The sequence below is a fragment of the Tursiops truncatus genome, chromosome 18 (assembly GCF_011762595.2).
Source record: "Tursiops truncatus isolate mTurTru1 chromosome 18, mTurTru1.mat.Y, whole genome shotgun sequence".
In the NCBI taxonomy this organism is placed as follows: Eukaryota; Metazoa; Chordata; class Mammalia; order Artiodactyla; family Delphinidae; genus Tursiops; species Tursiops truncatus.
The window spans coordinates 353276-378772 of NC_047051.1; the positions used below are offsets into that span (position 1 = coordinate 353276).

Genomic DNA, 25497 nt, shown 5'->3' on the forward strand with positions numbered 1-25497 from the left:
TATAACTATAGAATTTAAAAAACAAAAGTAATATTTATATAGGCTGGCAAAAGAAATCAACAAATTACAGATTTTCAAAAGTTAACAAATACCACAAATGTTAGAAAATTCAGACTCATCTGTAAAATACTTTCTTTTTTAGCTGTATACTGATTACCACATGAAATATCAGATTTTGTGATATCCCTATGGAGAGAATAGAAAAGTAATCCAGTCTTTAGTGTGGCTGATCGAAATTTGTTTATTGGTAATTTTTTTAAAGTTTTTTAGAGCCATAGCTCAATTATTGGTAATGTCATGTAAATTTCTAAAATTAATTTTAGGAGAATCTATTATTTCTTTCATGTATTATACATATATTATGTATATACATAATATTCAAGACACTTCAAGTTTTATTATAATGAATCTTTAATACAGTTTGAGTTGACATTTATTAATGTATTGATTTATGATTTAATTTGTTTATTAACAGGGTAACCCTATTTCTCGTCCAAACTGGGACATGTTAAAGAATGAAAGAGAAGCACTGTTACGCCAGAAAAACAGGTGTACAGTGGCTCAATTACTTATTACACATAGTGGTGCATTAGCTTTGTATTGAACCTTATGTCTTCATATGTGACACTAAGGTTGTGGGAGCATTTCTGGAACCCACTGCTGCACCAAGATGGCTAGCAATAGCGTAACTCCACAGGATGTGTCGTGAGCCACAAAACTGTATCCCACTAAATACAAACTAAATGTGTCTCCAACTCAGCTTCCCCTTAGCCACCCCAGAATGCTTTGGCCAACATCCAAGATGAGAAAAAAAAGGACAGGAAAAGTGAGAGTGGAAAGAGCCCGTGATCTTAACTAATTGCACTTACAGTATTTACTTTTGAAAATTTTATAAAAGCACATTGTTTTGCCCCTCCCAAGGTACCAGTTTTCATAAACCACCTCTGCTGCTCTGGCAGCCCAGCCAGTCTCCTTGCCCTTCCACACCCGGATTGCCGATTCCTGAGGACTGCAACCAGTCCCACTGTTTTCATAGTATCTATTGCCTGTCCTCAAAGTAGAACATGAACTTCCCTTGATCAGTGCGTGCCCTGAGCACCTGAGGCGTAAGAGGAAAAGAAATGTGAAGTTCCACAGTCTAGTCTGTCGGGCTCAACTATATCATATACGCACACCATCCTTTATAAAATAAAACATAATGTTTCCCAAATATTCTGGTGCCTGTCTACCTTAAGGTTCATGTCATGTCCTACTGCTTTACTATGTCAAAGTTACATGTTTTCTTTTGGTTTCTGGAATGCCTCACTAACTTCTGCTTGTCCTTTTAAAATCTCAATTGACATGTCATTTAATCAAGAGAAACCTTCTCCAACTCACAGACTGGGTTAGATTTCGTTGGCCTATGCCCTTGTTCTGTATAATTTATTGTTTGTGTAATTATGTGATCTCTCAGTATCACAATAGCATAAACTCCAGGAGGACAGGAACCCTGCTTATTTTGTCCACTGCCATATCTCTGGGATCTAGCATTCTTGGCTCACAGTATGTACCCAGGAAATATTAGTTGAATGAAAGAAATGAGTACCTGGGTCTGGAGCATGGAAGAGAGACCTGGTTAGGTGATTCAGATGGCAAGTAAACATACACATAATAAATGAGTCCATCACTTTCATCAATCATCCCAGTCTTCCTAGGTGAAGATGCAAGTCTGAGCATTATCACTTACAAGAGAGAGAAGTTAAAAAAAAAAAAAAATCGGGAACCTAAAACTAAAGAAAAACCAGGAACCAAAGAAAGAGAACATTTCAAGAAGGAAAGAGTAGCTAGTTTAGGCTCGGAGTAGATGTTGAGTAAGGACTGAAAACTGTCCATTAGATTTAGAAGGAAAAATTGTTAGTCTCTTTGGTTAGCAAAATCTCAAGCTTATTGTGAAAGAACTTAAGTTTTTTCCTTTAAAGAAATTTTGACATTAATTATTTGTGATTAGAATCTGAGCTAATTTGATTCATTAAACATTCTAAACACTTCTATAATTTTGCTTATTAAGATATTTTAAAATAGCAGTTGTTTTCCACTTATATTCTCAGACAGATGGATACTTTTTAGTCAAGGAGAAATATTCAAGTCACCAAAAAAAAAGACACTGAATAGTTCTATTCCTTTGTGAGTACAAAATATCAGTGGGAAATTGTGTAATTATGAGCATGCTTGGTATTTTAAACTTTTTAAAATAGAAAGTTTGGCTTTTACTTTTCCTCTTTGTCCTTTGTTAATCATTAAGAACTCTTTTTAAAAAAAAGACTAGGGCTTCCCTGGTGGCACAGTGGTTGAGAGTCCACCTGCTGATGCAGGGGACACGGGTTCGTGCCCTGGTCCGGGAAGATCCCACATGCCGTGGGCCCGTGAGCCATGGCCGCTGGGCCTGCGCGTCCAGAGCCTGTGCTCTGCAAAAGACTAAAATTTCTGTTAGTATCAAAACTGCAAAGCAGTGAATCGTATCTAAAATCATATTATTCATCTCTAGATCTAAGCAAATACAAACATAAATATTTTGCAAGCTACTCTTTTTGCTAATGGGTTTTGTTATTTTTCAGATACACCCTCAAAGATAATTCCAAAAAGCATACTGAAGTATGGGATCCTTCTCCAGAAGAAATTATTTCAAATGAAGTAAACAACTTAAATCCTGTATTTGCAAAATCTCTACCTAATGAGGATCTGCAGTCACTTTATTATAAGGAACTGCCTGTGTACATCTGCAATGTAGTGTCTCCTGAGAAGATCTATGTTCAGTGGTTATTAACAGAAGACTTACTTCATAGGTATAACATTCAAAGAAAACATTGTGCGTGTAGCTTTATTCTTCTTTCTGTATTTCGTTTCAAAGATCTAGAAGTCATAAATGCAGAATTTTAAAAGTACAAAATTATTTCAGCTAAATATTCACTAAAAAGCCAGTTAAAAATATACAAATAATATTTTTACTGGTTATTTTCACTGTGTTAGGGTTTATAAATTCCACAAATGCTTACTGAGTGCCTATTATTTGACAGCCAGTATTATAGGTGTTGGGGATACAGTGCTAAAAACATGGACAAGCTTATGCTGTCATGGAGCTTAAATTCTAGTAGAGGGAGTGCCAGTGAACAAAGTATTCAGTGCAGCAGATGATGATGAAGACGAGAAAGATCAAGCAGTGGGGGAGGAAGACCTCACAGAGTCAGTGACACTTGAAATGGACCCTGAAGGCAGGGAGGGAGGGAGCCATGAAGATGCCTGGGAGAAGCTCACGTCAGGCAGAGGGAAGAACTAGTTCCAGACCCTGCAGTGGAAATGTGCTTGGGTGTCCAAGGAAGAACAAGGTAGCCGGTTTGTTTGGAATAGAATGAGGGAGGGAGGACAGTAGAAGACAGGGAGTCAGGGAATTGTACGTCACAAGAAAAGGTTTCGAGAGTTAACATTTTTTTTCTTTACATAGTTTAGGAGAAAAGATGGTCTCTGCTTATGAAAACTCAAAATGGGAACCTGTTAAATGGAAGAGCAATATGCACTGTGCTGTTAAGATCCCAGATGAAAATCAGTGGCAAAGGGGCCAGATCATCAGAATGGTTACAGACACATTGGTGGAGGTAAATGCAGCATTAAGAATATAATCATGAAAGTGAATGCATTTTGTATTTTCATCCAATTTTTATCATGCTTTTCAGTTTGCAAAAAAAAAATTTTTAAGCACTGTCTTGCCATAGACTTAATAAGTTATTGTTTTCATAGGTCTTGCTGTATGACGTGGGTGTTGAACTAGTAGTGAATATTAACTGTTTAAGAGAACTTCAAGAAAACCTAAAGACCATGGGAAGATTATCTTTGGAATGCTCTCTTGTTGATATAAGGTAGTTTTTAGCTGAGTAAATTTTCTCATTATTGAATATGATTTTAAATATGTTTCTTTTTGGATGGATTCTTATCAGTTTTGATTTTTCTGACATATTCTGAAATTTTCATAAGATCTAGTTGATCTGTCTAGTTAATTTTAAGGTTTTAAGCAGGAAAGAAGAACTTCCCTGGCACTCCAGTGGTTTAGACTCTGCACCTCCACTGCAGGGGGCGTGGGTTCAATACCTGGTCAAGGAACTAAGATCCCACATGCCGCATGGTGTGGCCAAAAAATTAAAAAACAAAAACAGGAAAGATAAAAATGTGAAGTACATAATAAACTTTGGTGGTATCTAGAAAGAATTCAAACTGTTAAAAAAAAAAAACCCTTGAGGCACACAAGCAGATAGAAATAAAAATGTATTTCATAAGCTTAAAATTGCATGGATAGCTAAAAATGTGTAAATTACCAGAAAGAGTGAATTAGGATTCTGGGAAATGGCAAGGTATAATTGTAGAGTCTGCTAGAATCCTACCATAAACACATAAACATGGATGCAAATCTGCAGACTGCATGGACAACATCTACAACGAAAGTAGGCAACACAAGCAGGTGGGGTGCTCCACAAACCAGACCCTGTGGTGTCACACTTGTGGGGGAGGATGGAGAGGGAAAGCTGCCTGGGGTCCTCACAGGTCTGAAAATAGGAATTGGCAACAGCATTTCACTAGAGCACATGGGCCAACTTGAGAACAGCAACCAAAAGTGAGACGCAGGGTGCTCTTTGTAGTTCAATGCGAGAGCTCTGTGACAGGCCGGTGTTTCATGGTACTGAAGCCTTCTTAGCCATACAAGCTCTCTTCCAGGACCCCCAGACAGAGGAGAATCTGCTGAGAAGAGAGCCTGATTTGAGCAAGGCAGACTGTGGGGCAAAGGAAAGAAAAGATGCAGATAAAAGTAGAGAGCAAGGTATGAAGCCATGTTGTCTGTCACTTTGGGAGAACGACACAAGTCAGAGTTCCAGAGCCATGAAGCTCGGAAAGCAGTTGTGATCCCCCCGTTCTCCTGAAGTACAGGAAATTTTACTTCACTTAAAACATTAGTGAAAAGAAGGATTACAGTCGAACTCCTTACAAATTATTATGAGAAAAGAGAATTAGGAGCCAAATAATATCCCTAGAGGCAATGGAATCCACGAAAAAGACAGGCTTACAAAGCAGTAGTATTTCAAAGTAAACTAAAAAATTTAGAAAATGATAGACACTGTGAAGAACAACATAAAATAGAATTAGAAAAACTCAAATAAGATTGATTACAGAAAAAGGAAGATTTGAAAAGAGATGATAGCACTCAGGAAGGAAAAGAAAATCATATCAGAATGTAGACTAAACTGGAAAAAACACAAAGCAAATAAGTAATAGAAAATGTGTTAAAGAGAAATACAAGGGACTTCCCTGGTGGCACAGTGGTTAAGAATCCAGCTGCCAATGCTGGGGACACGGGTTCGATCCCTGGTCCGGGAAGATCCTACATGCTGCAGAGCAACTAAGCCTGTGCGCCACAACTACCGAGCCTGCATTCTAGAGCCCACAAGCCACGACTACTGAGTCCGCGTGCCACAACTGCTGAAGCCTGCATGCCTAGAGCCCGTGCTCCGCAACAAGAGAAGCCACCACAGTGAGAAGCCTGCACACCACAACAGAGTAGCCCCTGCTGACTGCAACTAGAGAAAGCCTGAGTGCAGCAACAAAGAGCCAACGCAGCCAAAAATAAATAAATAAGTAAACAAATAAATTTAAATAAATGTTTAAAAAAAGAAATACAAGATCAAAAGAAGGGCAGATGTTTTTAATTTAAAAGTCCAAAGGATTTAAAAGAAAACAAAAGATACCTAGACGGAGACCTAATATACATGTAATAGGAATGTCAAAGAACAAGACTAAAAGAAATAGATCAAAACAAATACTAAAAACCCAATTCAAAAAAGTGTCCCTAAAATACTGCTTTAAAAAATACATTGAAAAGGCGCACTGCCTATCTTGGAAAATCGGTTCAGGAATGCCAACACTGAGAGATTATCTAGTAAAATCATTGATTCACGAGAGATATAAAATAACATTGTCATCATCAACACTTTATGCCAGAAGGTAAGAGAGTAACATTCTAAAAATACTCAAAAGAAAATGGCGAGCTGTGGGTTTTATATCCAGCCAACTGACTTTCAGGTATTGGTAAAAAGACCACAAAATACTGATTTCGTCACTCAGGGGATATTGTTTCCAGGAACGGTCCCTGTAAGAGAACAAGTTTTAGGTAACCAACGAGAGAGATTTTGACATAAGAATTGTGGTGAACATTACATTTATTTTACCAAAAGAACCAAGATTAAATGATAGTTATTAGGAAAACAGTATAGAATGCAAAGTAGATCAGCCACAATTTCAAAGAATGGAGGGAGAAAGGAGAGTATATGTGAGAAGCTGAATCAACCTCCTGTTGTCACATTGGTATTAACTAAGAGTAAGTACTTCAAATAAGTTGGGGAAAAGAGGTTACTAACAATATCAGTTTAACATTAGAACAACATTAATATTTTATGCAGACAAATCAGTAAAAATAGTAAAATGAAATTAACTGTATGTGGTGGTGGTATAGCCTCGCAGAGAGGAACTTTTTCAAGTGACTTTAAAACACAATAAGTTGACTGTACATGCTTACCAAAATATATCGTAAGGACAAGAAATAACTGCCCCCCCCAAGTCAGCTGTTTTTATTAATCCCAAAGTTGGTTGTAGTGTTACTGAAACTGTTGTGTGTGTTTTGTGGGATAATTCAAAATAGTAATTATGTTACATATCATAAAGAACAGTTGTTAGATGGTAAAAATGTAAGATTAAGGTTGATTTACCTTGTACTCCTGATTTTGAATTCATAGTATCAGTAGAAACTGATAAGGTATTTTAATTATAAAAAAACATGTTATTTAGCCTTGTAAAATGAAGGACCCAGTAGCAATGAGCCATGCTGGTGCACAAATTGTGGTCTCCAAATACCATTTCCCACTAAAAGAATTCAGTGCTCTTTGGGAAAATGTCTGATTCCAGGTCTTGGGAAGGAAATACACAGTGTGAGCCTAGAATATCTTGACCTAGCAAAAAGCAAGAAAGCTATAAACAAATAGATGGATGGATAGATACATTATGACAACAGGACTCAGTAGCCAACCTGAATAAACTTCCACTGACCAAAGATGGGACAGTTTGAACAGCAGTAGGATGATTATTATGTTGTATCAAAGCATTTGATATGTTTAAGTCTCTAAATTCATAAAGTGATTTTTAAAAAAAAATCACTTTTAGAGGATTCTAGGGAACTAGTTCATTATTCTGAAAATTGGTAAATAAGGGAAATGAGCACTTGTTTTTCCTGTACAATCTGTGTCTCGAGATATCAATTAGGTGGTAAGGGAAAGTTGTTCTTTATAAGCATTCCTTCTAACAAAGGAAGAATGATATCATTGGAATACCACCATTTTACAACTCTTATATACTAAGGGATCTAGACATGATTGTTGGTGGCTGCTAACATCACAAAAGAGAATCAGACATTATGTACGTCCTGAGGGAAGTACACAGCACCATCTCTGAATAGTACTGCTGAAAAAAGAAATAGGCGAACCTGAATCTGATCGAGACTCTAGACCTAACTATGAATTTAAAGGAAATACAAGAGATGGATGAACATGTTAAACACCATGAGAATGCAGTCAGCTAAATTCAGACCATTGAAACTGCAAACCAACTCTGTTTATTCAACAGAAAATTACAAGGGAAAGAGATGGAAGGGGCACTAATGATACATATTGCCCATTCATGATGTATGGATTTTGTTTACCAATTCAGACTGTTTTGAAACATCAGGAAAACACCATCTGAATAGTTGATCTTAAGAATAGTTGATCTTAAGAAATTATTAATTTTTAATGTGACAACAGTACTGTGGTTATGTTTATTTAAAAAGATTTAGTTTTGGGGCTTCCCTGGTGGCGCAGTGGTTGAGAGTCCGCCTGCCGATGCAGGGGACGCGGGTTCATGCCGCGGTCCGGGAAGATCCCACATGCCGCAGAGCAGCTGGGCCCGTGAGCCATGGCCGCTGAGCCTGCGCGTCCGGAGCCTGTGCTCCGCAACGGGAGAGGCCACAACAGTGAGAGGCCCGCGTACCGCAAAAAAAAAAAAAAGATTTAGTTTTGGAAATGCAAGCTAAAATATTTTCAAATGAAATAATGTTAAATCTGGGACTTAAAAATAATTAGGGGCTTCCCTGGTGGCACAGTGGTTAAGAATCTGTCTGCCAATGCAAGGGACACGGGTTCGATTCCTGGTCCGGGAAGATCCCACATGCTGCGGAGCAGCTAAGCCCGTGTACCACAACTACTGAGCCTGTGCTCTAGAGCCTGTGAGCCACAACTACTGAGCCCACGTGCAACAACTACCCGTGCTCTGCAACAAGAGAAGCCATCGCAATGAGAAGCCCGTGCACCACAACAAAGAGCCCCCACTCGCTGCAACTAGAGAAGCCCTCGTGCAGCAACGAAGACCCAGCATACATACATACATACATACATACATACATACACACACACATAAATATTAAAAAAAATAATCAGGGATGGGAGTGAATACATGGGAATATGATGAAATAGAATTGGTCATGTATTGACAATTGTCAAAGCTGAATGATAGATGAGATTTATTATATTCTCTTTGCTTTTGAATATGTTTGAAAACTATAATTGAAAAACAAATTGAAAATTTTTAAAGGTAAATTCACCAGATATTTTTTATTATATAAGTTTCAGCTGTACAGCATTATAATTTGACATTTGTATTCACTGCAAAGTGATCACACCACAAGCCTAGTTACCATCCATCACCGTTATAATTGACACCCTTCACCCTTTGCACCCATCTCCCAACTCCCTTCCCCTCTGGTAACCACTAATATGATTTCTGTATGTATGAGTTTGTTTCTCTTTTGTTTGTTGGTTTTTTAGATTCCACATATGAATGAAATCATGTGGTATTTGGCTTTCTCAGTCTGGCTTATTTCATTTAGCATAATATCTTCAGGGTTCATCCATGTTGTTAGAAATGTCAAGATTGCATTTTTTTTTATGGCTGAGTAGTATTCAATTGTGTGTATATCACATGTCCTTTATCCATTATTCCATTTTATGGATCATTAGGTTGCTTCCATATCTTGGCTGTTGTAAATAGTGCTGCAGTTCACATAGGGGTGCAGATAGCTTTTTTTTTTTTTTTTTTTTTTGCGGTACGCGGGCCTTTCACTGTTGCGGCCTCTCCCGTTGCGGAGCAACAGGCTCCGGACGCGCAGGCTCAGCGGCCATGGCTCACGGGCCCAGCTGCTCCGCGGCATGTGGGATCTTCCCGGACCAGGGCACGAACCCGCATCCCCTGCATCAGCAGGCGGACTCTCAACCACTGCGCCACCAGGGAAGCCCACAGATATCTTTTTGAATTAGTGTTTTCAGGTTCTTCTGGTGAATACCCAAAAGTGGAATAGCTGGGTTATATAGTAGTTATTTTTTTGAGGAACCTCCATACTGTTTTCCAGTAGTGCTATACCAATTTACATTCCCACCAACAGTGCAGGAAGGTTCCCTTTTCTCCACATGTTTGCCCACACTTTTTATTGGTTGTCTTTTTGATAACAGGCATTCTAACAGATGTGAGGTGATACCTTCTTGTGGTTTTGATTTGCATTTTCTTAATAATTACTGATGTTGAACATCTTTTCATATATTTGTTGGCCATCTGTATGTCTTCTTTGGAAAAATGTCTATTCAAATCCTCTGCCCATTTTTTAATGAGGCTGTTTGGGGATTTTTGTTGTTGAGTTGTATACGTTCATTATAATTTTGGATATTAACACCTTACTGGATACGTGATTTGCAGAATATCTTCTCTCATTCAGTAAGTTGCCTTTTCATTTTGATGGTGGTTTCCTTTGCTGTGCAGAAGCTTTTTAGTTTGATGCAGTCCCATTTGTTGATTTAGTTTCCCTTGCCTTTGGCGTCAGATCCACAGAAATTGCTAAGCCTGAGGTTAGTGAGGATACTGCCTATGTTTTCTTCTAGGAATTTTATAGTTCAGTTCTTACATTCAAGTCTTTAATTCTTTTGGGGTTAATTTTTGTGCTTAAGATAGTGGTCTAGTGGTCTTTTTCATGTGGCTGTTCAGTTTTCCCAGCACCATTTATTGAAGAGACTATCCTTTCTCCATTGTATGTTCTTTGCTCCCTTGTTATAAAATAATTTTCCATATATGTGTGGGTTTATTACTGAACTCTCTATTATGTTCATTGATTTATGTGTCTGCTCGTGTGCCAGTACCATACTGTTTTGATTACTGTAGCTTTGTAGTATAGTTGGAAATCAGAGAGCGTGATACCTCCAACTTTGTTCTTCTTTCTCTAGATTGTTTTTTGGACATTCGGGATCTTTTGTGGTTCCATACAAATTTTAGAATTACTTGTTCTAGGACTTCTAATACTATGTTGAATGAAAGTGATGAGAGTGGGCATCCTTGTCTTGTTCCTAATCTTAGAGGAAAAGCTTTCAGCTTCTCACCATTGAGTGTGATGTTAGTTATGGGTTTGTCATATATGACCTTTATTATGTTGAAATACACTCTCCCTGTACCCACTTTGTTGAGAGTTTTTATCATAAATCGGTGTTAAATTTTGTCAAATGCTTTTTCTGCATCTATTGAGATGGATTATATGGTTTTATCCTTCATCCTATTACTGTATGTACCACATTGATTAATTTGTGGGTGCTGAGCCATCCTTACACTGCTGGAATAAATCCACTTGATCGTGATATGTGACCCTTTTAATGTATTGTTTGCTAATATTTTGTTGACGATCTTTACAGCTATGTTCATCAGAAATACTGACCTGCAATTTTCTTTTCTTGTGGTGTCCTTGTATGGTTTTGGTGTCAGGGAAATACTGGCTTCATAAAATGTGTTCAGAAGGTTTCTCTCCTCTTCAGTTTTTTGGAAGAGTTTGAGAATTCTTCAAAACATTTCTCTTTGAATGTTTGGTAGAATTCACCAGTGAAGTTGTCTACTCCTGGGCTTTTGTTAGTTGGGAGATTTTTTTATTACTGTTTCAATTCCCTTGCTAGTAATGAGTCTATTCACTATTTCTTCAGGATTCAGTTGCTAAGATTGTGTGGTTCCAGAAATTTATCCATTTCTCCTAGGTTGTCCATTTTGTTGGCATATAATTGTTAATAGTCTCTTATGATCCTTTGTATTTCTATGGTATCAGTTGTTAACATCCCCTCTTTTATTTCTGATTTTATTTATTTGAGTCTTCTCTCTTTTTTTTCCTTGGTGAGTCTAGCTAAAGTTTTGTTGATTTTGCTTATCTTTTCAAAGAGGCAGTTCTTAGTTTTGTTGGCCATTTCTATTGGGGTTTTTTTTGCGGTGGGGGGGTCTCTATTTCATTTATTTCTGCTCTGATCTTTATTATTTCCTCCCTGCTACTAATTTTGGGTTTTGTTTATTCTTCTTTTTCTAGTTCCTTTAGGTGTAAAGTTGGTTTGTTTGAGATTTTTCTTGTTTCTTGAGGTAGGCCTAATTGCCGTGAACTTCCCTCTTGGAGCTGCTTTTGCTGTGTCTTGTAGATTTTTGGTATGTTGTATTTCTGTTTTCATTTGTCACTAGCTATTTGATTTCTCCAGTGACCTATTGGGTGTGCAGTAGCATGTTGTTTAATCTCCACGTTTTTGTGGTTTTCCCCATTTTTTTCCCTTGTGATTGATTTATAGTTTCATACCATTGTGGTTGGAGAAGATGCTTGATACGATTTCATTTTTCTGAATTTATTCAGACGTGTTTTGTAAACTAACATATCATCTACCCTGGAGTATGTTACATGTGCACTTGAGAAGAATGTGTATTCTGCTGCTTTTGGATGGAATGTTCTGCATATATCTGTTAAGTCCATGTGATCTAACGTGTTATTTAAATCTGCTGTTTCCTTACTGTTTTTGGTCTGGATGATCTATCCATTGGTGCAAGTGGGGTGTTAATGTCCCTTACCTTTATAGTATTGCTTTCAATTTCTCCCTTTAAGTCCGTCAATGTTTGCTTTATATATTTTGGTGCTCCTGTGTTGGGTGCATATACACTTATAAATGTTACATCTTCTTGCTGGATTGACTCCTCTATCATTATGTAATGCTCTTCTTTGTCTTTTATTACAATCTTTGTTTTAAAGTCTCTTTTGCCTGATATGAGTATAGGTACTCCAGCTTTCTTTTTATTTCCATTTGCATGGAATTCTTTTTTTATAACTTCACTCTCAGTCTGTGTGCGTACTTTCTTCTGATTAATTTTACTACTTTTATCTTTTAACCTTCATGCTAGCTTTATAAGTGATTGATCCACTACTTTTGTTATACCATCTTCAGTGAGATTTTTACTTTTGTATGTTTTCTGTTATTAATTAGTGCCATTTCTTTTCAGCTTAAAGAAATCCCTTTAACATTTCTTGTAGGGCTGGTTTAGTGATGACAAACTCCTTTAACTTTTGCTTATCTGGGAAACTCTTAATCTCTCCTTCAATTCTGAATGAAAACATTGCTGGGTAGAGAATTCTTAGTTGGAAGTTTTTTTCTTTCAGCACTTTGAATAGTCATGCCGCTCCCATCTGGCCTTTAAAGTTGCTGCTGAAAAATTTGCTCATTGCCTCATGGGGATTCCCGTGTACATAACAAGTTGTTTTTCTCTTGCTGCTTTTAGGATTTTCTCTTTATCCTTAACTTTTACCATTTTAATTATAGTGTGTCTTGATGTGATCCTTTGGGTTCATCTTATTAGAACTCTCTTGGGCTTCCTGGACCTGGGTGTCTGTTTCCTTCCTCAGATTAGGGAAGTTTTAGCCACTATTTCTTCAAATAATTTTTCTGGTCCTTTCTTTCTTTCTTTGTTGTCTTCATCTTCTGGGTCTCCTATAATGCAAATGTTTATTCCACTTGTTGTCTCCAAAGTTTCTTATCTTCACTTTTTTTTTTTTTTTTTCCCCATTTTGCTGCTCTGTCTGGGTGAGTTCCACTGCTTTGTCTTCTGCCTGCTGATTCGCTCTTTGTCTTCATCCTGTGTGCAGTTGAAGCCCTCTAGGGCATTTTTCATTCAGTTACAACTTCTGTTTGGTTCTTTCTTATATTTTCTGTCTCTTTGTTGAAGTTCTCATGGTGTTTATCCATTCTTCTCCTGCGTTTGGTGAGCATCTTTATGATGATGACTTTTCAGTCTTTACCAGGTCCGTTGCTTATCTCTGTTTTGTTTAGTTCTTTTTCTGAGGTTTTAATCTGTTTTTTTGGTTGGAACATATTCCTCTGTCTCCTCTTTTTGCCTAATTCTCTGTTTGTTCATATGTATTAGATAAATCAGCTCTCTCTTCCAGTCTTGAAAGAGTGGCCTTACTTAGGAGATGCTCAGTGGGACTCAGGGGTACAATCCTGCCTGGTGGCCACAGCCTGGCACTCAAGGGGTGTCCCCTCTGTGGGCTCTGTGTGCCCTCCTCTTGTGGCAGGGCAGCGGCTGCTGTGGGGTGCTGGTGGGCAGGGCTGTTGCTTGCATGGCTGTGAGGCCCAGCTGAGGCTCGGGTGGGCAGGACTCTCAGCGGGGCAGACCCGTTAGTGCTAATAGGTTAGAGGGAGAATTTCAGTGCTAGTGATAGCAAGGTAGCCTGAGATCACAAAAAAAGGCTCCTGCTAGTGTCTCAGTCCCTAGGGGGCATCCCAGCTGGTTTCTCCCTCTCCAGCAAACGCTTTAAGATTTAGTAAGTGGGTCCTCTTCGTGTGTGGCCCATGCCCTTTTCAATCTGGTGTTTTTGCACTTGTTTTTAGGTTGAGTGAGTTTGGGCACAGGCCCTTTAAGGGCAGGTTTTTCTGTTTACTACCAAGCAGGGCCCTCTGGGACTCCCTGGCACAAAGACCTTCTGTGTCCCCCATTTCTTTGATTACAGGAAATAGCTTTCATTCAGCCTCCATGACCTGAGTTCCAATGGGCAGATTCAAACTGTTGCTAATTAGGGAAGGGAGGGGATGCGAGACCAGGGAAAAACAGTCAAGAGAAACAGTAGTGCAGCCTTGGGGAGGGTCCTGGTTCCCCATCAGTGGATAAACAACAATATCTTTGAGCTGTTTTGGAGATACTGAAACCCCCTCCAGGTGGGAGAAGTTAACGATTAATGATAGTATGCTGCCCACAAGCATGTAGACCCCAGACCAGTTGGAACCAGTGAAGGTTGATGATGCTGACGCTGACATATGTCTCTACCAACCCATCAGAAGAATGTCCATGTGATCACGCCTTCTTTGAACGATTTTTTTTTTTTTTGGGGGGGCTGCATCAGGTCTTCATTGCTGCATGTCGGCTTTTCTCTAGTTGTGGCGGGCAGGGGCTACTCTTCGTTGCAGTGCACAGACTTCTCATTGTGGCTTCTCTTGTTGTGGAGCACGGGCTCTAGGTGTGTGGGCTTCAGTAGTTGTGGCACACGAGCTCAGTAGTTGTGGCTCGCAGGCTCTAGAACGCAGGCTTAGTAGTTGTGGCACACGGGCTTAGTTGTTCCACTGCATGTGGGATCTTCCTGGACCAGGGCTCGAACCTGTGTCCTATATATTGGCAGGTGGATTCTTAACCACTGCACCATCAGGAAAGCCCCGAACCATTACTATAAAACTTCTCACTGTCCTCTCCATGTTGGAACACATAGTTTTTCGAGGCAGTAGCCCTCTGTTTCCCCCTTTGCTTGGCAAAGTAATAAAGCTATCCTTTTCTACTTCACCCAAAACTCTGTCTCCAAGATTCAGTTCAGCACCAGTGTACAGAGAAGCTGAGCTTTCAGCATCATGTTCTCTGCAGTTCTGTAGTTTTCCTGGTCATATTTCCTATTGGTTTTCAAAGCCAGGTGTTCCGGGGACTCTGTCCTGTACAGGATCTAGAGGTCGTGATGCCAAGTGAAGGGTATTTCCTATACTCAAAAAAATGGGAGACACAAAGTTTTTGTGCCCAGGAGCCCTACAGGGCCCTGCTCAGTATCAGTTGGCATGCCTCATGTAGAGCTCAGCTCTCTCCCTCCTTTGTGGTCCCTCCTGATTCTGGATCGCTGCAGCTGGGGCGTGGGTCTTTCCTTGGCGAGAATGTGTCTCTGTCTCTCCTCCCTATCTTGATGCTGTCCTTTTCCCTTTGTTGTGGAGGCTCTGTTCATTGATAGAACAGAATTCTGTCAGTCCCTTAATTGTACCCAGTATTGTAGAGCAGCAGTCCCCAACCTTTTTGGCCCCAGGGACCAGTTTCATGGAAGACAATTTTTCCATGGATGGGGTGTGTAGTGGGGGGTATATTTCAGGTGGTAATGCGAGCGATGGTTCAGGTGGTAACACGAGAGCGATGGGCAGCGGCAGATGACACTTTGCTTGCTCGCCCGCCACTCACCTCCTGCTGTGCAGCCCGGTTCCTAACAGACCGTGGACCAGTCCACACCCTGGGGGCTGGGGACCCCTCTTGTAGAGAATGCATTCCTATTGACACCCTGAATTATGTCTTATGGACTGTAATGGAATACCACTGTTTCAGGAGTCTAATAATAGCTAACCTTAAGCATGTCTAGACCCTGTATTAATTGCCTTAACAGGCATTATTTTACTTAATTATCACAGCAGACCTTTAAGCTATAGATAAAAAGTATTATTTAAAGATAAGGAAATTGAGTCTTCAAGAGGTTAAATATTTTATAATCCAGAGTAATACATCAAACTGTTGAACTAGGATTATTAAAGTTCTGATTCTGGAACCAGAGTTCTAACCACTATACTTTACTACCCTTCTGAGAAATCTTTTTTATAGATTTCTTTTTATTGTGGTAAAATATACATTAACATAAAATTTATCATTTTTAAGTGTACAGTTCCATGGCTTTAAGTAATGGAACCTTTACCACTGTCCATCTCCAGAACTTTTTTATCTTTCTCAACTGAAACACAAAGTTTTATGGATACATGCCATAGATTTTTTGAAATGTTGTGAATACTTTCAGATGTTCAAAAGGTAATATTTTAAAGTGTGTATTCTTAATAAATCATAGGAAAACCTTAATGATGCTTGTATGCTAATAATAATAATTATTATTTATTTATTATAAATAAAAAACGATAACTAATTCAAGGCGTCACTGATAATATAAGCTTCTTAGCTCATAGAAACACTGTTTGGGCTTCTTAATAAATAGTTTTACTAAATCCTATTTGGTCAAACTACATACACAGTTGATTCCTTTTTTTTTTTTTTTTTTTTTTTGGCGGTACGCGGGCCTCTCACTGTTGTGGCCTCTCCTGTTGCGGAGCGCAGGCTCAGCAGCCATGGCTCATGGGCCTAGCCACTCCGCGGCATGTAGGATCCTCCCGGACCGGGGCACGAACCTGTGTCCCCTGCATCAGCAGGCGGACTCTCAACCACTGTGCCACCAGGGAAGCCCCACAGTTGATTTCTTTAGTTCACTCACATAAACCGTTCAGTGTGAAAAGATTGGCCACATTGCTTATTTACTCAGAGGATGGGGCAGCGCTAATGAAACTCCACATCTAGAAGCCTTTTCTAGAGAGCCTTCAGAGCCTGCAGTATTTACTTGTAATCTCTTTAGTGGTACTAGTTCTTTATTCTTTGGGGGTGGATTTGATGGTTAGAAACATCTAAAGTCACTCAGTTTCGACTTTGCAAACGAAAATAGATGATGAAGTTGATACTCTGCTCTTCATTGATTTGTCAAATATTTATTGAACACTTTTTACCATGATTATTAAAAATAAATTTTCTAAAAATAATTGAGGCTAATATTCATGGGTAGTAATACAAATTAGCTTTAAATTCCAGAAAAAATCTTCCAAAAATATTTGGGCAGAGAAATCATCATTACAAAGGGACTGTTTGTATTTCCATTAAATATTTTTGGCGTGCCTTCTGTGAGCTGGGCACTATGCTAGGCATTGGAGATATGATGGACATAACACATACAACACATAATATACAGATGACCCTTAACTCAGGTTTGAACTGCACGGGTCCTCTTATACATAAATGGTAAATACATACTATGGCACTACATGTCCATGGTTGGTTGTGTCTGGATGCAGAACTACAGATATGCAGGGCCAATTGTGAAGTTACACACAGGTTTCTGACTGCACGGGGGGTCAGCACCCCTCACCCCCACATCGTTCAAGAATCAAATGTGTGTACACATAACACAAAATACACCATCCCTGCTCTCTGAGTTTATAGTGTAGTTAGCATATATGAAATGTATATACTAGCTTTAAAAAACTTAAAACACATCTACTTTTTTAAGAGTTCTCAGTGTAGCTTCAGAACAGATGTACATAAATAACTTAGCATGTAATTTGGGCCGTAGCTAGAATAGAGGGATGAATAAAAGGCTATGAAAATGGGGAAGAAAATTGTGAGAATAATACAAAGCCATGTTTAAATTGACTTCTCACTACATATGTAGTTGGTTGAAATATATTTTTATATGATGGTTCTTTTATGTTTCTATATCCTATGCTATTTGTTACAAAACAAGTTGTCATTTTTTGTTTTAGACCAGCTGGTGGGAGTGACAAATGGACAGCAACAGCCTGTGACTGTCTCTCGTTTTACCTCACTGGAGCCGTAGCAACCGTCGTCATACAAGTGTGTGGACAGGTACAGTAGATGTGTACTGGTTATTTCATTGACATTTTCTACAAAAGCATTTATTTTGTTGAGAAAATAATAGTAAGCTATTTGGATTTTTTTTTTTGGCTGCGTGGCATGTGGGATCTTAGTTCCCCAACCAGGGATCGAACCTGTGTCCCCTGTAGTGGAAGCGTGGAGTCCTAACCACTGAACTGTCAAGGAATTCCCTATTTGGATATTTTTTTGCATCATTTTTTTTGGTCTTCAAGTTATCACGCCTGTTTGGGAATTCGCTGGCAGTCCAGTGGTTAGCACTCCATGCTTTCACTGCCAAGGGCCCAGGTTCTGTTCTTGGTTGGGGAACTAAGATCCTGCAAGCCACACGACCTGGCCAATAAAAAACACTGTAAAGCCTGTTTCATAATAGATACGTACTGTAAATGATTATATGAGTGAATCAAAACATTTCTAAACTAATATTCTTGAGTTGATAATTTGCATATTAAAAACCAGAAGGTATGTATGCTAGAGTGCAGTTCTGAAGCCTTTGATATTCTTTACGAATTGGTAGTTAGGCTTCTAGTGAAATCATATTAACTGTACATCATAAAAGGTGTTTGTATGAGTGCCGATTTGAGAAGAGGATACATACATAGGACATGTCCTTTCAGAACACTAAGAAATATTCCTTGTCTCCTTAACTTTTTTCTAATTTGATACATTTTATTGCATTAATGATTAGAATTTTCTTGTAAGTCTTTCCATGTTAATTTTTTCTTTGTGTACTTCCCCCATTTTTATAATAACATATAAAACAGAATATATGTTTTGTAGTTCTTTCTTTGGCTTTTCACAGCAGAAGAAAGGCACACCTGTGAAAATATATTTTAGTTCTATAATTACAAAGAATTCAGGAGAACAGAGAACTTGTAATTGAGGATGTTTTCCTCCCTCCCCAATCTGGGATGGAAAACACAGTTTTCAGTCGTCCTTTTTTCTCCTCCGCTTGGTATTTTTCCCCTGGACAGTGAAGTCTTCCTGATAGACTTCACAAAACAACTGTCTTTCTCTGATGACTGTCTTCCATGCTGTTTTCTCTCTGATATGTTCCGATATCAAAATTACTTGTTTGGGAATTTTTCTTTCTGGCATGGAGAAATGTGGAGGGAATACCTGTGAAAAGTGTAATGTTTATACGAAGTTGCGTTTTTGTGTCTCATATTTACTCTGCTCTTAAATCACTGCAGGAAAACAACACAACATGGCCATTACCTGTGAAAATTTTCTGCAGAGATAAAGAAGGAGGGTTTGTTGATGTCTCCAAATATTTGATTAAAAGGGGTTTGGCTTTGAGAGAAACGAGGTATAGACTATTTTTTTAAAACAGCATTTTGTGATGGAGGCTTCTTATGTGCCTGTGTAAATGTTCGTATCTGTGTGTGCTCAGACATGAATTGCCTCTTGTTTGCTCTTAAAAATGATTTATAACCTAATCCTGAGGAGCCAGCTTAGAAGTAAATTCATTCAGAATTGCTAAATGTTTAAATCCCTAGACATTTTTGCTTTTATACTTCCCCCTTTGCTCTGGCATTTATCAGTACATTTTAAACTAAAGGAAAAGAGAATTACACAGTGGGTACCAGATCTGAACCCTTTGGCCTCATTTGCTTAAGCAGAAATGTTTAAGCTTTATGTTGGAAATTCTGGTAGGTATATACCAAAATATATTTGTGTGATATAGGTAGCAAATGAGTAGAAATGGGTAGCCAAAAAAGTAATTGAACAATATTTACATGTAAAGATCCTTTCAGATACTAAATTTGGGGTTTAAATACCTTTGATCCAAGGGGAGAAGGATCAGGATATCACTGTAACTCTAGTTTCCTCTTTATCTTTTTCCTTCTAGAGGTAGAGGTATATTAGAATTGCAGATACATGTTCCAAGTGGTCACCTTCTACCATACGTGGCCAGATCTCTTTTTTTTATCTTAGATTATTATACCTTACCTTATTTGGATCAGGACCCCAGTCTTGATGAAATGGAAGGAGAATGAGAGATCAGAAATAATACGGAACCCGAGGTAGTTGGCCAGGTGTGGTAGATGCTGACTTCACTGCCTGGGCCTTGGCAGTTAGCCAGGCTCTGCATCTAGTCCTGCATTCACTGACTTCAGGCTAACACAGTTCCTCGCTGAAAGAAATGTTAAAGTGAAAAATGCTGGGCAAGTTTATATTAACTAACAATATCTGCCACTAATTTAATGTTCTTTTCTACTTTTCTGGCACTAAAACTACTACCTCAAGGCTGGGAGTGATGAGGGAGCGGTGTTAGTTGAGGAATTATGCAGCTATTATCTTATCAGTGCTCATTTCCTTTTGAAAGAAAGAAAATACAGGAAAGTGGAAGAAACAAAAATCTGCCATCATTTTTCTAAGATAAAAATGTTAATATTTCCTTCTAGGGTTTTTTATAGGCATTTTTTTAATTGGAAGGGAATAACAGGAAGTAAAGCAATTATGAATGAATATAGCATGTGTTACCACTAACACTTAATATCTGAATAGTATGGAAAAACTGTATTTTTTAAGGGACTCATTATCTTTGTATTATTTTATGAATGTTGATAACTTGCCACATGTATGATCTGTCTTTGGGCTAAACTAGAATCAGCTTGAAGCTGTTGTATTTCCCAATAACACCTAGTTAATTGTATGATACTTGGGATATACTTAATAGATTTTAAGAGAGAATAGCGTGTAAATATGGGATAGTAATTTAATGCATTTAAGTGAAATTATATTGCTTTATTATCATCAAGCTCATGCATAATTTAAAATAATTTTCGTTATAACTTAAAGTATGCTCATTTTTATGTAACAAATTAGACTAGGATATCCTAGATTAATTAGACTAGACTGATCCTTCAAGTATATTTGAAGGATTCTTTTTATATTGTTTTCCCAGAGTTTTTTTATTTGCTCATGGTTAGATATATTCTTTTTTGCATGTTACAGAACTAATAAATTACATAACAACCATTCATTATCCCAGAAGTCTCTGGAAATCCCACTGGTACAAGGAGAGTCAGTGGTTACTAAGTGTATTAAAATTAACTCTGACCCTGACAAAAAAGCTGCTGATATTCTCAGTGAACACGAGGTGTCTGAATTTAAGGAGAAAATTCTAGAACCAAGAACCACTGGATGCTATAAACCACCAGCTATTCCTAACCAGAAAGTATTTGAGGCAGTAGTCAGCTGCATTGGTGATGATGGAACTATATTTGTGGTACCTAAATTATCAGGTAAGATCTTTCACATTATGCAGTATTCTGTACAAGTGGTCACTTTTACTACTAGAGAATTTTAATTGGAAGGGAATATCTCTAGTAAAATACACATGGATTGAAATTCCTTGGGCAGATATTTAACCTTTCTGAACCTCTTTTTCACTGAGTTGTTGTGAGGTTTGAATGAAATAATGCATGAAAAGTGCTTTGCACAATGCCTAGCACATGAAAATCATTTATTGAGACATTGGGAATGGATAAACATTGGGCCTAAGATAAGCATGGTTATCCAGTTATACAAGTTTGGAGGCTCTCTAAGAAAAAAGAATACAAATGTTTATATTCATTTAAAAGTGAGAAAAGAAGTCACAACAAATGACTGGAGAGTCAGGGCCATTTGAGATTCAGGTCCTTCCTGAGATCTCTTTAGCTTATGTACTAACGCTTCCTTTCTACAACCTGAGTGTGTCCAGGACACTTGATGACTCACAGCAGCTCTAGCTTTCACGGGACTTAAGCTCCATTAGCTTCATAGTAAGTCCACCTACGGATAGGGGTATGGGGGCTACGAATTTGTTGAAATTTTTGTCTCATGTGTTGATCTGCTAAATACTGTTTTTTAATTTGAAAACCAGACTAAATCTGTGTAATTGGCTATTCTAGAAGTGAGTAGTGTTTCAGACTTGTTTCTGGATTAAGCAACAGTACTTAATCCAGAAACTTTGCTTGACGTGTGTAAATAATCATAGCTAGAACTGGTTGCCAGATGCCTTACTTCCAATCTCCTGCAATACTGATAATGTGGGCTAGCACTATTACACCCAGTTTACAGAAGAACAGACTGAGGCTTATGCCCAGGAGCTTGCAACTGAAGTAGTAGAGCTGTTATAGGAACTGACACCAGAGCTTGCCCTCTCTGGCATCAGTTATGGGCATATAAATTTACTGTGGAAATAATGAGCCAGTTAGCAGGAAGTAGCAATATTAGAATTTTAATATTATACCCGCAGCACTATGCTGTATCTAAGCATCAAATAACAAAGAGCTTTTAATGATTCTTGCACTTCCAAGATAATGCTTGTGTTTGTAACCATAGATCAGAATAATAATTTACATGTTGTTAGTCAGTAGTATGTTTCGAAACATATTGAAGCTATTGACTAAATTAGATCTTTATTAAAGCTCTATTATGTGGGGAGTGATTTTTAATTCCTTTTAATGTTATCTAAGTGATGAAGTTACTAAAGTTTGATGATGACTTCATTTGAAAATGGTAGGGAATTTTTCCTAAATGCTTTCTATTTTTAATAATTTCTTCAGAATTTGAACTAATAAAAATGATGAATGAAATTCAGAGTAATTTAAAATGCCTTGGTCTTTTGGAGCCTTATTTCTGGAGAAAGGGAGAAGCTTGTGCAGTAAGGGGGTCAGATACTTTGTGGTATCGAGGCAAAGTAATGGAAGTCATTGGCGGCACTATCAGGGTGAGTCTGAAATTCTTTTGTGACTATTTTAAGGCTAAGTGCTATAACATTAAGAGGTCTTTCAAGTTCAGATACATGAAATTTTGATTAAAACATCTTTTAATGAGTTCATTCATGTAGGAGAATCACTTAGATGCATTATATATTTATTTGTAATAAGAATTCCTCTTTTTATTTTCAAGTATATTTATTAACCTGAATAACAAAAGAATATTTCCAGATAGGGATTTTTACCACTGAAACTTTAATGGTACCACTTATTTGTGATTGGCAGCCTTATTTGTGTGCATGGTGCTAAATAAAACAACTTATTTTCCAGTATATTCTATATCTCCTTAGTAAATTTGTTTACGGGACCCCCTAATTTACCCTTTCACATTAGGGTTAATTTACTCTTTCCGGAATACTAAGAATAGTACTTGAGTTTCATCTAAAATCTTCAGAAAGAGCTGCATACAGTTGACCCTTGAACAGCACTAGGGCTGGGGAGACGACACTCTCTGTAGCTGACCTGAGTATAATTTATATCATTCTTCCAAGTCCACGGTTCTGTGTCGCGGATTCAGTCAGCTGTCGATCATGTAGTGCTGTAGTAGGTTTTTACTGAAAAAAATCCATGTGGAAGTGGACCCTCATAGTTTAAACCCGTGTTGTTCAAGGGTCAACTGTACTTTGAAAATATGTGTATATAAAAATATAGATGGAAAATGCCTCCATTTACATTGTACTTTAAGTATAGCAATGAAATCAAGAGACATTCAGCCTGTGAAGATTTTGGTTTTAGGAGGGGAGGGAAAATTAAGAAGAAAAGTCTTTTGTTAATACTTGAACAGGAGATTATTATCTATTTGATGATGATACCTGACAATAACGTAGCACTTCAGGTTTCTAAGCTTTTTTCACATATGCGTGTTTGTATTTTCTTATTCGTTTCCAACTATCATAGATGTAGATTACTATTCCCATTTTACCAGTAAGAAAATTGAAATTTATGTTCAGTGATGTGTCTGAGGTCAACATGTCAGTGGGTGGTAGTACTAGAATTCATATCTAAGCATCTGATTCCAAAATTTCTGATCTAAGCCTTGTGCTTTTTGTGCTGGAATACAGACTTTACAGGGTTTTGTGGGTTTTTTTCCTGGAAGGTATCTTTTATTTTTATTTTTTAAAATTTTTATTGCAGTATAGTTGATTTACAATGTTGTGTTAGCTTCAGGTATACAGCAAAGTGATTTAGTTATACATATACATTTATTTATTTTCATAGGTTTTTAAAAAAAAATTTTATTTATTCAATTTATTTATTTTTGGCTGTGTCGGGTCTTTGTTGCTGCACATGGGGTTTCTCTAGTTGGCCGCGAGTGGGGACTATTCTTTGTTGAGGTGTGCGGGCTTCTTACTGTGGTGGCTTCTCTTGTTGCAGAACACAGGCTCTAGGCGCGTGGGCTTCAGTAATTGCAGCACGCAGGCTCAGTAGTTGTGGCTCGTGGTCTCTAGAGCACAGGCTCAGTAGTTGTAGCGCACGGGGCTTAGTTGCTCTGCAGCATGTGGGATCTTCCCAGACCAGGGACTGAACCCATGTCCCCTGCATCGGCAGGTGGATTCTCAACCACTGCGCCACCATGGAAGCCCTTCATAGATTTTTTTTTTTTTTGCGGTACGCGGGCCTCTCACCGTCGTGGTCTCTCCTGTTGCGGAGCACAGGCTCCGGACGCACAAGCTCAGCGGCCATGGCTCACGGGCCCAGCCGCTCCATGGCATGTGGGATCTTCCCGGACTGGGGCACGAACCTGTGTCCCCGACATCGGCAGGCGGACTCTCAACCACTGCGCCACCAGGGAAGCCCCTTCATAGGTTTTTAATAGAAGTACGATGGTTTCAAATTTTGGGTTACTATTTAGGTATATGGATACTCAACAGATTCATGTGTTTATATGCAAATGAGTCTATTTTCACATACATTTGAATTGTTCAGATAACTTTTTTAATCTAAAAGTAAATTGAAATTCAATTTTCATTAAGTTATTAAATTCATAATCTTTACATATATAGGATCCAAATAAGATAGTGGTGAACTATATTTTTTTCATACTTTCTAATATCTCTTTTTTAAATTTGAGAGTATTTTGATATTTTAATCATCATTTTTAATTATTTTCCTATGCATTTCAAGTATACACAATAAATTTTTCATTCCTTAACCTGATATCTTTCAAGGTTATCCTGTGATCCACATTAAGAAATAGACATTACATGTAACTGTACGTACCCTAACTACCTGTGAAGTACTCAGATAATTTTTATTCAATTCTATTTCATTTTTTTAATGCTGACTGCCAAGACAGCCCAATTAAACAGTGATATGTTCATTTCATTAAGTTGGGGTAACAGAAGTAACTTATTGACATTCCTTATTCTTGAAACAATTTAGAAACTGAATAATCAAAATTAAATAAAGCATTTTTAAAAATGGACTGTTGAGGACTTCTAGTTTCTGGTTCCACATTTAAGAAGCTTTGAAGTTGCCACACCATCCTAACAGCAAGTAAAAAGCTGAACAAACTGAAAAATCTGTAACTCTTCTTGTATCTGTAAGAGAGGGAGTACAAAGGGCAAACCACTGCCCCAACAGTTAGAGAGTCAGGTGAATATAGGGAGTCACAGCTTATGGGAGCAGAGACTGACGACCAGAACTCTAATGGAAGAATTGCTGGAATTTTTTTTTTTTTTTTTTTTTTTTTTTTTGCTGCACCACATGGCTTATGGGATCTTAGTTCCCCAACTGGGGTTGAACCCGGGCCCTCGGCAGTGAGAGCCTAGAGTCTTAACCATTGGACTGCCAGGGAATTCCCAAGAATTGCTGGAATTTAGTGTGGACAACTCTGAGAGGCAAAAACTCCAGGGAACCCAGTCATCAGAAGGTTCCACACGGTTCTGTGAGATTTATCTCCAAGAGCTTCTCACATAAATATCAGAGATGCTTCCAGCAGAGGAAGGAGAAAAGGAACCATTTTGAAATATGCTAGAGCATTCTGTTTTTCTTAATAAGGCCTGCACTCAGGAGACAGTAGTTAAGC

At 38.1% G+C, this 25497-nt stretch overlaps 1 protein-coding gene across 1 annotated transcript in view; it reads left to right on the forward strand.

Moving 5' to 3' along the window:
- The window catches only part of LOC101330707 (RING finger protein 17), a 108397-nt gene that overhangs the window by 63827 nt on the left and 19073 nt on the right, over positions 1–25497 (forward strand). The window contains exons 21-27 of the mRNA XM_073794899.1: positions 2595–2822; positions 3479–3629; positions 3772–3890; positions 17571–17673; positions 18894–19009; positions 20662–20951; positions 22257–22420. Of these exons, the coding sequence (XP_073651000.1) occupies positions 2595–2822; positions 3479–3629; positions 3772–3890; positions 17571–17673; positions 18894–19009; positions 20662–20951; positions 22257–22420 (1171 nt within the window). The remainder of the gene's footprint in view (positions 1–2594; positions 2823–3478; positions 3630–3771; positions 3891–17570; positions 17674–18893; positions 19010–20661; positions 20952–22256; positions 22421–25497) is intronic.